Source organism: Scheffersomyces coipomensis (genome assembly GCF_036884675.1).
Source record: "Scheffersomyces coipomensis strain NRRL Y-17651 chromosome Unknown DFJ63scaffold_4, whole genome shotgun sequence".
Taxonomy (NCBI): domain Eukaryota; kingdom Fungi; phylum Ascomycota; class Pichiomycetes; order Serinales; family Debaryomycetaceae; genus Scheffersomyces; species Scheffersomyces coipomensis.
Window position 1 is genome coordinate 334,615 of NW_027042895.1, and position 12,420 is coordinate 347,034.

The 12,420-nt window shown below is 31.0% G+C and overlaps 5 protein-coding genes across 5 annotated transcripts; 1 reads left to right on the forward strand and 4 right to left on the reverse strand. All coding sequences in view use genetic code 12, as the record gives it.

The window, feature by feature from the left end:
- Window positions 1-705: 705 nt before the first annotated feature.
- Window positions 706-2,346, reverse strand: BNI4 (Bni4p). The gene has a single exon (XM_064907012.1). The coding sequence runs from the start codon at window positions 2,330-2,332 to the stop codon at window positions 839-841; it is 1,494 nt and encodes a 497-aa protein (XP_064761509.1). The 5' UTR covers window positions 2,333-2,346; the 3' UTR covers window positions 706-838.
- A 3,631-nt stretch (window positions 2,347-5,977) lies between these two features.
- On the reverse strand, window positions 5,978-7,249 carry DFJ63DRAFT_335499 (uncharacterized protein; the record flags this gene model as incomplete). The annotated part of the gene is made up of 1 exon (XM_064908218.1): window positions 5,978-7,249. The coding sequence occupies one exon, from the start codon at window positions 7,247-7,249 to the stop codon at window positions 5,978-5,980; it is 1,272 nt and encodes a 423-aa protein (XP_064761510.1).
- A 788-nt stretch (window positions 7,250-8,037) lies between these two features.
- Window positions 8,038-8,958, forward strand: SEN15 (Sen15p). Its single transcript, XM_064907013.1, has one exon. It carries the CDS (start codon window positions 8,472-8,474, stop codon window positions 8,844-8,846), a length of 375 nt encoding a protein of 124 aa, XP_064761511.1. The 5' UTR covers window positions 8,038-8,471; the 3' UTR covers window positions 8,847-8,958.
- On the reverse strand, window positions 8,921-11,158 carry DFJ63DRAFT_144359 (uncharacterized protein). Its single transcript, XM_064903494.1, has one exon. It carries the CDS (start codon window positions 11,044-11,046, stop codon window positions 8,995-8,997), a length of 2,052 nt encoding a protein of 683 aa, XP_064761512.1. The 5' UTR covers window positions 11,047-11,158; the 3' UTR covers window positions 8,921-8,994.
- Window positions 11,159-11,269: 111 nt separating this feature from the next.
- Window positions 11,270-12,412, reverse strand: DFJ63DRAFT_286909 (palmitoyltransferase; the record flags this gene model as incomplete). The annotated part of the gene is made up of 1 exon (XM_064905020.1): window positions 11,270-12,412. One exon carries the CDS (start codon window positions 12,410-12,412, stop codon window positions 11,270-11,272), a length of 1,143 nt encoding a protein of 380 aa, XP_064761513.1.
- Window positions 12,413-12,420: the final 8 nt, after the last annotated feature.

Here is a 12,420-nt window from a genome sequence, read left to right on the forward strand (position 1 = left end):
AGATAATCATCTTTTTTGAATTTGATTTATTCAAAATAAGACGTTATTATTGGTATAATAACATAGACAATGGGAGACAAAAAAAGATATAAAATGAGAGCTTTGGGCGAAAGGGGTCACTCTTTTCTGAACTCAACTTTATTTTGTAACGCAGAAGCATTCCCCTTCGGTGCTCACTCCCTGTTGCGATTTTTACCGCTATAAAATATAATTTTTCTGCATGCAGGCTACGACTTCAAAATATTTCATATGCAGGCTGACCTTATTTTAATTTCCAAGTCATCAAAATTTTTCTGTTGCAGCGAACAATTTATGAAAATTTCCCTTCGCTACCAAAAATATCGATATTTTGTCTTGGGGATGGTTTCAGATAATGTATCCATTTAATATTGAATTTACAACTGCGTTATGAGTCACGGAAAATGTATAATCCTGATGGCTCTTTAGTTAAACTTAAATTGTGTTCTTTACGTCATCTGAGCATTTAAACTTTAAGTTCACGTATAGATCGATTTAATCGAAACTTTAAAACTTTAAATGAATTCGCAAAAATTTTACAAATTTAGCGTCAGATTTGATATCTGATAATTAAATTGTGAAATCGAATCGTATTTTTCCAAAATCAACTAAAATGTAAATAATCGTACAAATTGTAACCCAATTTAGAGTTCTTGCTTTAGATACTACAAACTCATTTATAAACAAATGCAGATATTATTAAATTACTAAACTATACGAATGTCAATCAATTAAAGCTATTGATAATTAATAAATAAAAAATGAACAAGAATAATCTTGTGAAATGATGAATTAAAAAGTGGATTTTTATAAAGCCAATTTAAAAAAAGTGGGTGTTTTCTCTTGATTCAATATGAATATCCATCAGACTCTTAAACGCGTTCAATTCTTCTTTAATCTGTTGGGCCAATAATGGAGTTAATTGATTACAAGTAGCAGTATCAGGATGTCTATCATACTCTTCTCCATTATAAGTATCATAAAGGATAATTCTTGAACTAAATCTAACTCCATTAGTTTTAGTCATGAATCTTGGACTTTGATATTGTAATGGACTATTATTTTGACTTTGACTTGGTTTTTTACCCCATTTTCTACTTATTATTGAACCCAAAGATCTAGGTGATGAATTTACTGATGATGAATCAGAAATTGAAGGGATCTTATTATGACTAAATGCTTTTGGTGGTGGTTGGAAATTACTTGGAGCATAATAATTATCTTTATTAGATTCAGTACCAAATCTTTTTGAAATCTTAGGAATATTAGGTAATGATTTTGGTTGAGAATTCAATTGAACATTGTTTTCTTTATTAATCTCACGATGATATTCAGATCCAATATCATTAGCATTAATACCATCATTTTCTAAATTACTAAAATCATCACCTTCTTCTTCATCAGTAGAATCAGTACCAAATCCACCACCAACACCACCACTATTACTTGAATCATCATCAAATGAAATACTAAATGATTGATGAGATTCACTTACTCTAAGATCATGAGGGGCTAATTTACCTCCAAAAATAGGTCCTTTCAACCCATTAAATGACATTGAAATTGGACGGTTGGTGAAAATATCTTTACCATTAGAATCAACTATTGGTCTGTTATGTTCTAATGCTTTTTCTAAGATTGGAGATTGTTTTTCAACTGGACTTGTAATTGATTCTGGTGATTGAGGGTATCTATTTTCATTAATTTGAACCAAGTTTGGAGTCAATGGACTATTACTGTAATATGAATCACGTTTCCCTTGAGCTGTAGTTTGTTGTTCTTGTTGTTGTTGTTGGAATTGTTCTTTGGTGATTTCTTCAGGTGAAGATGAGAGTGAAATTATAACCTTTTCATCATGTACAATCTCATCATCACGAGTTTCTTGACTCACGGGAGGAGTAACAATTGATAATTCTGGTTTTTGAATAGTTTCAGAATTTGTAACCACATTCAACTGTTGTTGTGGCTGTTGATGTTGATGTTGTTGTGGTGGTGGGGGAACAGCCGATGAAGTTGGAATTGAAAATTGTGGTACTTGAGGTACTTCTGGTTGAGCTTTGACAGGTTCAGGTGAAGGCGAAACATCATCATCAGTTGTTATAACAATGAATTCAGGTTTCTTTATTGGTGAAGGTGGTAAGCTTGCTCTAGGAGATCTAGTAGATAATAATTGTTGAGGTGAAGTTGAAAAACTTAAATTATCAATATCAATGAAATCAGTAAATTCAATTAAATCATCATAATTATTATCGGTATTCTCATTAACCAAATTAGATTGTTCTGGTTCAACCACTGGAACTTGATCTTGAGTCATTTCGGGTTCAGGTGAAACAGAACTCATGGCAATAACATTAGCATCAATTGAATTATTAATACCTATTTCATCACTAATGTTTCTTCTCGATCCGGAATTCTTTAAGATACTGTTGGATCTAGTGATACCTGAATTAGGAGAAGCTGATGGACCACTATAATGAATGATATTTTCATCACTACCATTATATCCAATGAATGAATTTCTTTTTGATTTAATGGATCTCATGGATCTTGATCTTTCTAAAGAAACGATACTTTCAACCTCTTGTGGAGTTAAAGATTTTGGAAACAATGCTTCACCGGCCAATTTATTGAAATCAGTTCCATCTAGATGATCGTGTGTATTATTAATATTATTATTATTATTATTATTACTATTATCGGTAACAATTTTAGATAATTCATTACTTGATTTTGGAACTCGTAAACTATCCATTTGCATTGGTGCTCTTTTAACAGGTGAAGCTGAACGACTATTATATTTAACTTTGAAAGGTGAACCGAAAGTTAAATCGTTTGAAATTAAACCCATTTCTTCACCATAAGTTGGATTTGATATTTTCTTTGGTGGATCATAAGTATTCTTTGAATCATAAAAATTTTCATTAACAATTGAAGAATCATCATTATATTCCTCATCTTCCTCATCTTGGTCATTTAAATCTTGAACATTCTTATACTCAGCTTGATGAGGTACGAAATTGTTAGTAAAATCATCATCGCTAACTTCTCTAATCAAACTACTTTTATTACCGCTGATAATTCCGGAAGATATTGAAGCAGGAATGACAGGTGGTTGATTGAAAATTTGTCTATTCAAATGAGCTTCAGGATCTGGGCTTAAACCTGATCCAATTGGTTTTTCTTGGTTATTATCTTTCTTCGAAGTTTGCTTATCATTAGTCTTACCGGAAGTACTCGATAATTTACCCAAATTCTCAGATGACTTATTTTTCTTGAACACATTTAATAAACTTGAACTTGAATCATATCTTGTCAATCTTTTAGGTTTAACATCATCATCATTCTTAGTACTGGTATTGTTATTGTTATCTGAATTAGCAATGGTATTGATATTAGATGTAGAGTATGATTTAGAACTTAATTTCTTCGGTTGTGACGGAGGTAATTGTTTGGTGTTATTATTATTAGTATTAGACATTTCACTCAATGCATGATTCTTTGATTTAGATTTGAATAATGACTTGAAACTGAATTTACTATTTCTTTTATCATTGGCAGTATCATCTTTAGCAAGTTTGGAAATATCACCAAGAGTATTACTTCTCTTATGTTTACCTGGTTGTGGAACTGGAGGTTGATCTTTTTGATTATTAAACGTTGAAAAATTAGACTGCGATCTTAAATGAGGAGATTTTCTAGGGGAAGGAGGTATTGATGTCAATTTAGCTTGCTGTTGTATTGGTGGAGACAATTGTTCTTGTTGTATATCAGAAGTATCAGAAAAATCCAACAACAATGATTTTGGTGGTTCATGAGGTACAACCGGAGCAGGTGGAATCAAGCTTGTAACAGTGGTTGACATGGATGATCTCTTAGGTTTATGTTGATGTAATGCAGGTTTTGAAAGTGGTGCTGGAGTAGTTGTATTGGTTGAAGTAGTAGCGAATGTGAAAGTAGTTGGAATTGACGAAGGAGGTGGTGGAGGAGGAGGGGGAGGAGGATGTTTCAGGAAATCTGAAAATGGTTGATAGGTTGAACCTGAACTAAGTAAAGATTTATAATTATAATTATTAGGATTAAGGGATGGGCTATTATTTAATTCAGAATCTTTTTGTTTACCATTCGACACCAAACTTTCACCTCGTATATTGAAACCTTGCAGTGAAGAATAATTGACTTTGTTCACGTTGTTTTTATCAGAGGATATTATAGGAAATTCATTTGATGAAGGAGTGCAAAAATTTTTTTGTGGCACAAAATCTATTTTTGGAACCAAATTTAATTTGTTGTCCGTATTGGGTAATCGAGAATGTTTACTATTATGATTATCGTTTAAGCTTGGTAAAGATTCTATGTTATGAGGATGAATTACATCATCATTATCATCGATTAACGTTTCTTCTTGGGTTTCAGCTTCAGTATTTGATGTTAAACTATTATCAATAATTTTTAATTGTGGAGATTCTTTAACTTGTTTTAAATTTTGAAACGTAGCAGGTTGACTTAAAATTGGGGTATCGTCAGTACTATAGCCTGAATCGTCTAAAGTTGAGATAGATCTTTTATTCTGATGATTTGATTGATGTTGATGTTGGTACTGTTGTTGGTGATGTTGATAAGTATGTAAGGATTCGGTAGATCTTTGTTGAGATTTTGCAGTTTCAAACGTTTGGATTGAAACAGTTGAATTCTTTATACTTGACATAGGATTATTATAAGGAGAAATGGCATATTTGTGATTGATATTAAGAGGTTTTATTTCTTCTTCTTCTTCTTCTTCTTCATCTTCTTCTTCAATAATTTGTGTGTTATTATTACTCACACTACCTTTACCATTCTTTTCCAATAATATACTTTCTAAAGCTTTCATAGATGGAGAATTCTTCATGAAAGAGGTCTTTTCAGAATTGGGTAATAATGATTTATTAATAGTATTAGATGAGATTGAATGAACAATCTGAATTGAATTCCTCAAGTTCTGAACATGATTAGAAGACTTAGATGCTGAAATAGTGGCAGGAGGTGCAACCGATGATGATTGATTATCATCATCAGTGGATGAATAGAATTGATCACTCAATAGATAATCTTCTAAATTATCTGATTTGGAACTCATGATGAAATATGATTCTGTGTTTAATCCCTTCTGGATCTGTATGTATCAGATGTCTTAACCTTTGTTAGATGGGTTACCCTCTGTAAATTGTTTCTAGGAGGAATGCAAAATTGGAATGAACGACTGAATGGAAATATACTAACTAAATATATCCATGAAAAAACTATAAAAAACAACAACAACTTAAATGAATGAATGAATGAATGAAATGATTAAAAGGTTTCTACTATTAAGAATAATCAAAAAACACCCTTTAGTTTTCTTATTATTCTAATGGTAAAACTTTGGTTTCCAATCTGAAATGAAAATTAAAAAAAATTGTTTCGTGTATGTTAAATAAGGTACATCTATGTACAGGACCACAGCAGAAAAGATACCTGCACAGAACATATTTCCCAAATAGGAAAGTCAATTAGATTTAATTTAATTTAAGACGCGTCGCATCATATTTTATTTGTAAATGGTTAGGAATGGGGGAAGAGTTAAAATAGATGGCAAGCCATCGAGATGCCAATAGTTTATTTTATTTATGATAGTTGCGAGGTAATGTATCTCCACATTTCTTAGTAGAGACCTCCTTAAAAAATTATCAGCTCCTTTCTCTTGCTCTTGCTACACGCCATAAATGTTTTTATATACTTGGTTCCACTGACAACCAAATAGTTCAATTTCTGAATATAGCTTATATATAGAGCTTGTGATATATACAGCCATGATTTACGATAAATTAAAAATTATTTATTCCTTCACGATAGGTCATTATAATCGTGCATGGTAGCGCTTCTATATAAGCTATTTACTAGAATTTAGTTACTTAATCATGGTAAACCTATTAACATCGAATTACATTATAACACAATCTTTCTTCTTTGACTTGACTGTTGTATTGATATTGGTTGGAGGATCATTTTCATGACGACTTGTAGTTGATACCAATTTCGCAAAATAAGTTCTTCTCTTATGTTCTTTACCAGGAGGAGGTTTAATTGAACCTAATCCATTTAAGAGGGATATATTTTCAGCTGAATCATTGGAAGGTAAGTTTGGTTTGGATAAATTTATGGAATTGACTGAAGTATCTTTAGAAGCTATGGATGATTCTGTAGTTGATCTTCTTAAAAATGAAAAACTTGATAATGATTTACCTTCTCCTACTGATTCAGTTTCTTCTCGAGATTCTTCCATTTCATAAGGAGATAATTTCAATACAGGATCCATACCGAATTGTAAGATTGAATTGGATAAGTAGAGATATAATTTGATCCATAAGATTTCCAATTCTTGGGTGAAATGAATTCCAAACCGTTCTTGAAATGTTTGAATCAATGCTTCACCCATTAATTCGAAATGACATCCTTCTATATTTAAGATTCTAGCATGACGTTTACCTAATTTGATTAAATATAATTGCATGGCATCTAGATTTTCTAATTGACTTATGGCCATTGACATTACCCCAGCAAAAGCAATAGCTTGATGTTTAATACTAGGGAACATTTTCTCTAAATTTTCATCTTTTGATAATAAATTCCCATAAAATTGTCGACAAAACAATGATGATGCTACTGTTGAAGTATTAGTGAAATTAAAATAATTATTATTATTATTATTATTATTGGAGGAATTGCTGGTATCATTGGTATTGATATTATTATTTCCTTTAAGATTCTTTTTATCATTGATTAATGGTTCATCTAATAAGACTTTATTCCAACTATATCGAATCAATTCAATTTGTTGACGATTGAAATGTAATTCTATTTTATATCTTATTTTTGAATTATAACTTGAATCAACCGAATTACGACTTGCCATTTTAACTAATTTATAATTATTATCACTGATACTAGTTGAATCCAAATGAGTTTCGTTAGATACAATAGTACTATTACTATCTACTCGCTTTAAACCGGAATTATTGGGATTAGAATTACTCAGTTGGAACGTGTCAAACGAAGAATTTAAAAATTGAGCTGAAGAAGTGGTTGATGAAGATTCTGAATGATCCAATAGTACTGATTTATGTTTATTGGATGATGAACTCGATCTAACACCAGGTATAGGAGGGACAGAATAGATAGTAGGATGATGAATACTAGTAGGCATATTAAACATGATTCTCAAAACTTAGTGGGTTAATGAATTTTAATATAGTAATATGATAATTATTGCCTTAGTGTGATAGTGGTTGCAATACCGAGTCGAAAAAAAAAATACTTAAAACGACTCGTTAATTTTCGCTAATAAATAAAATCAGGCAATAAAATGATAAGACAATTGCTTGGTAACGTATGGGTTCTCCATGAATTATCGGATAGAAGTATGTCGGTATTGGTATTTCTATATATATGTAATCTGAGTAATGGGAGATGGAATAAAACGAAAGAAAAGAAAAGAAAAGAAGATGAAAACAAATGTGAAGAAGGAGGAGGATTGGAGGGTGGAAGATGGGAGGAGGAACAGATCTACAGACCAAAAAACTCATTTATTCTGAAAAATAAAATATTTCCTAAAATTGACGATGAAATATTTTATTACAATGCTATTGTTATTATTATGAATGTGTATAATAATTGTAAATAATTAACTCTATTAAAAATGATCGACACTGTCATTGTGTTGTGGAGGTGTACTGTCAGTTTATTTGGTTAATTGCCATTGTTAATTAACCCAGGGGTAAAAATTACAATGTAAGTAAGAAATTTTTGTTTAGCTAGAAGAAATCTTCACTAATTTCTGTTACACTAATGAACGTAACGAGACAAGAAGTTCTTATTACCCATGGATCATGATAGAAAAGCTTAACAGAAGCAAATCTAACAAGTAATCATCATCATCATCATCAATTATAGTTTTAAACTCATTAGTGGATGTAAAGTTGTAGCACAATTCTCAATTGTTGTTGTCCTAGTTACAGTAAATAGAGAAATCAAAGTTTATATGATAAAAGCTTAATTAAATGATGTTATTTGTTAGGGATAAGTGTATTATATCGTCATATATACATCGATATACATGTATGCACGCATACATGGTGATTTAAACGACGACAAATAACACCTAATTTGATGTACCAATAAGAAATCAAATAACAAATAATGGTTTTACCATCTAGACACATAATAATATTACGAGATAAGTGAAAAATTTATAAGGCGATAATTTACATAACACAATTTTGAACATCAATTTTTTTTCGAATACCGGTCAGTCACATGATAAAGTACTGCATGTAATGTCACCGGAAGAATATATTTTATTCGACCTTAATATAAAAAAATGATATAGATATGAAATAATCTATTGCAATCAATAGATATATAACTATGATACGATAATGAGTATAGAGTCAGATAAAGTCAACTCCACTACTAAAGATGACATCACTGAACATTCACTATCAGAACAAGTCAAATTGAATCTAGTTCATTACAACTTATGGACCAATGTCATCATTCATGATACAACCCCATCTCCATCATCATCTGTAATATCAGGGATATCACCAACTTCAAAACAATTAGAATGGATAGTACCGAAGTCATTCACTAATAAGGATATAACCATCCCAGAGATCGAAACCTGGTTTGTCCAAATCACAACCATCAATACCAAACGACCTCTGAAATTAATTATCGCTATAGTGAATGATGATTCTACTGTGGTTTACTATAATATTCATGATGGGTTAGTCAAACCTAAACAAAATTGAAATGTTCAAATGAAACGAAATTATTCATTCATTAATTAATTAATTAATTGTCAATTGTCATATATGTATTCTATATCATCTATATATTAAAAATAATATGCTATTTTTTGGGGGAGGGAAAATTATTATGTATCGCATTAAAATCAATTCAACTTGATTTATTCCGACTTCTAAATTGATAAAAGTCCATCTCTTCATCACCATTATTGTCTTCATTAATATTATTATTATTGTCATTATTGGAATTAGTACTATTATTCCTAATATAAACCCGATCTTGTGAACTATAATTATCATCTTCATCATCTCTTTCATGCTCTGAATCAGTCATATATCCACTATTTCTCTTCATACTAGCAGGTCCATCATACTTCAAATTCAAATATGATGCCGCAGGGGTAACACTCACACTATTACTATTTGATTTCTTACTTCTAACCACTGAATTAGATGATTCCAAGGAATTTGCATCATCATTAATCGATCTTGACCTTGATCTGGATAACTTTCTGAAATTACCATCCATGGCTAATTTATTTCGAACTACTGATCGGGATGAATTGATCGAAGCATTATCGGATCTATTACCAGTCTTACTAATAGAAATGATTGGAGTCATTAAAAATTGACTATTAGCTTTAAGATTTGATCTTGAAGAATTTAAAGATATTTTTGATCCACCCGAATTATATTTCCTTCTACTTTCATTATCTTTAGTAATCTTAACTGAATTTAATGAACTCTTTTCTTCTTCATCATCTTCATCTTCAATTTTACTAAAAAATTCATTTTCAGGATTTTGATGATAAAATTGATACTCTTCATCTTCCATACCTTCTCGATATTCTCCATCTCGATTCCTTGCTATACTTTCTCCTTCTCTTTCATAATCACCAACATAATTATAATCATCATCTTCTTCATATAAATTATACTCTTCATCAAACGCAAGTGCTGAACTACTTCTTCTATAACTACTACCACTATTAGGTTGTAAATAATTTGCATCAGGAGCCAATGTATCAAAATCAACACTCTTAGTAGAAGATTTTCTTCGCTTATGAAAAGTAGATGATGGAACCGCTATATTAGATTGATAATTTCCATGCCACATTTGTCCTAATTTATCAAATTCAATCATAAATTGAAATAAATCTTGTTCTTGAATTAATGTATCTGAAAATCGAAATTTCTCATATAATTGAATAATTAATGGTAAATCAGGTTCATTTGGATCTCTACTAGGTCCTTTAATATTATAAACTTGACCTAAATAAAGCATAATCTCTCTAAAGGTAAAATAATTTGGTAAATCAGTTTGAGTAAAGGCTTTTGAATCATAAATGAATTTATCTCCTAAACTTCGAATAATATCTTCATAAATAGTCTCTGGAGGGAATAAAGTACCTGCTTCACCTTGTTTATAACTTACTTGAATATAATGAGGTGGAGATACACCAGGATGATTAATAACAGCCAGACTATTAAATAAGGGCCCTGCCTTTAATCTAATATCTCCTATACATAATCTTAATTCTCGATCTATCTCACTATAAACTGATTTTGGATAATCATTTTCATCAGGGATATAGACGGAATAAGTGGGGATTTCATTCATATGAGATTTATATTGCACTATTCTTGATAAATATAATACGGTGCTTAGAAAAAGGAATACCACACAAACAATAATGACAATAAACATCTTTATACCACTGAAACTTGTACCTGAAGTTTGAACAATAACATCTAATGGAGTAACTGCCACAAATCCTAATGTTAATAAAGCAAATATAACAGAACTGACAGAATAAATATATTTAAACAACTTCTTAGGTAAGGTGAATAACTTTTGAGGAGTTGAACGAGGTTTTATATTCAAATCATTAGTATAAGCAGCATTTGAGGTGATTAATCGATTCAAAGCTGATCTTTGTGACAGATCATCAGGGTTACTACTTGAGAAAATGGACATTTCAAACTCATCTTCAAACCCTTCTGGAAATGTGAATCGTGGATGAGGCTGTTGCAGTGATGGTGAATGTGATGAAAGTGATGGTAATGATGTGATATCATCGGGATGATACTGATGTGGTGATTGTTGTTGTTGTTCTGGGTCCACATCCTGATGTCGTGGTAGTTCCGGCGTTTGCTTCAGTCGATTATGGTTGGTTAAAGAAAACACTCTATTTACAGCCATTGTATCACTCTCTTCTTCGTCATATACTCATCAGTGTCTATTGATCTTCACTTAGTTGTATCAATCACTTAAATCCAAATTCAATAATTCATATTTCATCTTGTGGTATTTTTCTATGAATTGCTTTTTTTTTTGAGGAGACAGAAATTCACTCAGCCGAAATTGATTGCAAAATTCTTTAACTATATATTTCTATATATAACGCTGCTACTATATATATGAATCAAGTGGTTGTTTCCATTTCAAATGATTGTAAAGGTTCTATATGTTGATACCGTATATCGTCTTTATCGTAAATATCCGTTGGTGCTACTACTAGATTACCTCTTGGTCTACTTATCCAATTTATGTATAGATTATGGAAGATTGATTTTGATTCAAACACATTGACGAATCCGGGTTGATGTTTTCCAACCACATAGTTTAAGAATTCACGGGTAGTTATATTTTGGGAAGTTAAATACAAATGTAAAACCATTAACATTAAAGGGAATTCTAACCCTAAGATACTCCAAATAGCCAATAAAAATGCTACAGGATATTTCGATATGGATTGATAAAATGTATGAACGTCTGATGATTGACTCATCAGTCTATAATGAAACACATGCATAAAACATTGAATAGTAACTATAATACATGTTACATTAATCAGAAATATGAGCCAAAGAAAATAATGATAATTTCGATACCCCACACAATTATTTAAGAATGCACAATGATGATCTTGAATCTTTACACATACATTACATGTGGAACAATGACTAGTACGAGGTGGTTTCCAAATATGACATGTAGGACAATACCGTACTGTAACCCCAATTTTATCATCATTATGATAAGGTAGTTTTATACTGTTGAAATATTCAGAAGGTGGATTTTCAATTTTATGAGTTTGGGGATTTGGTAAACTTGGTAAATGAATATTACGAGGTAATTGACCTGGATCAGAACTTGAAGCTTTGATAAAGAAAAGCAAACTTAATAACCAAAAGTATGCTGTTAAAATAGGCAATGCAGGACTTAAATGATGCCATATCCATTTACTTTCAAATATGAAGTAAAGTATACCAGGAACTAATATAGCCAAGAATGTAACTATATTAATTGGTTTCTGTTTAACGATATGACCTCTTCCACCAAATATGTAAATATATTTCATATCTTTATAGTTTTGAACTTGATAATTACGACGAGGTTTAAGATGATCATCATCAGGTGTTGGCAATATATCAGGATCTGTGATTAACCAATTAGTAATGAATTTGTATATAAATGGGATATGTGACTTTGGGGTGTTCTGTTCAGCCAGCTGCCATTTGAACGACTGATCATGGGATTGGGACTGACTCAGTCTACTCAGCATCCTCTGTA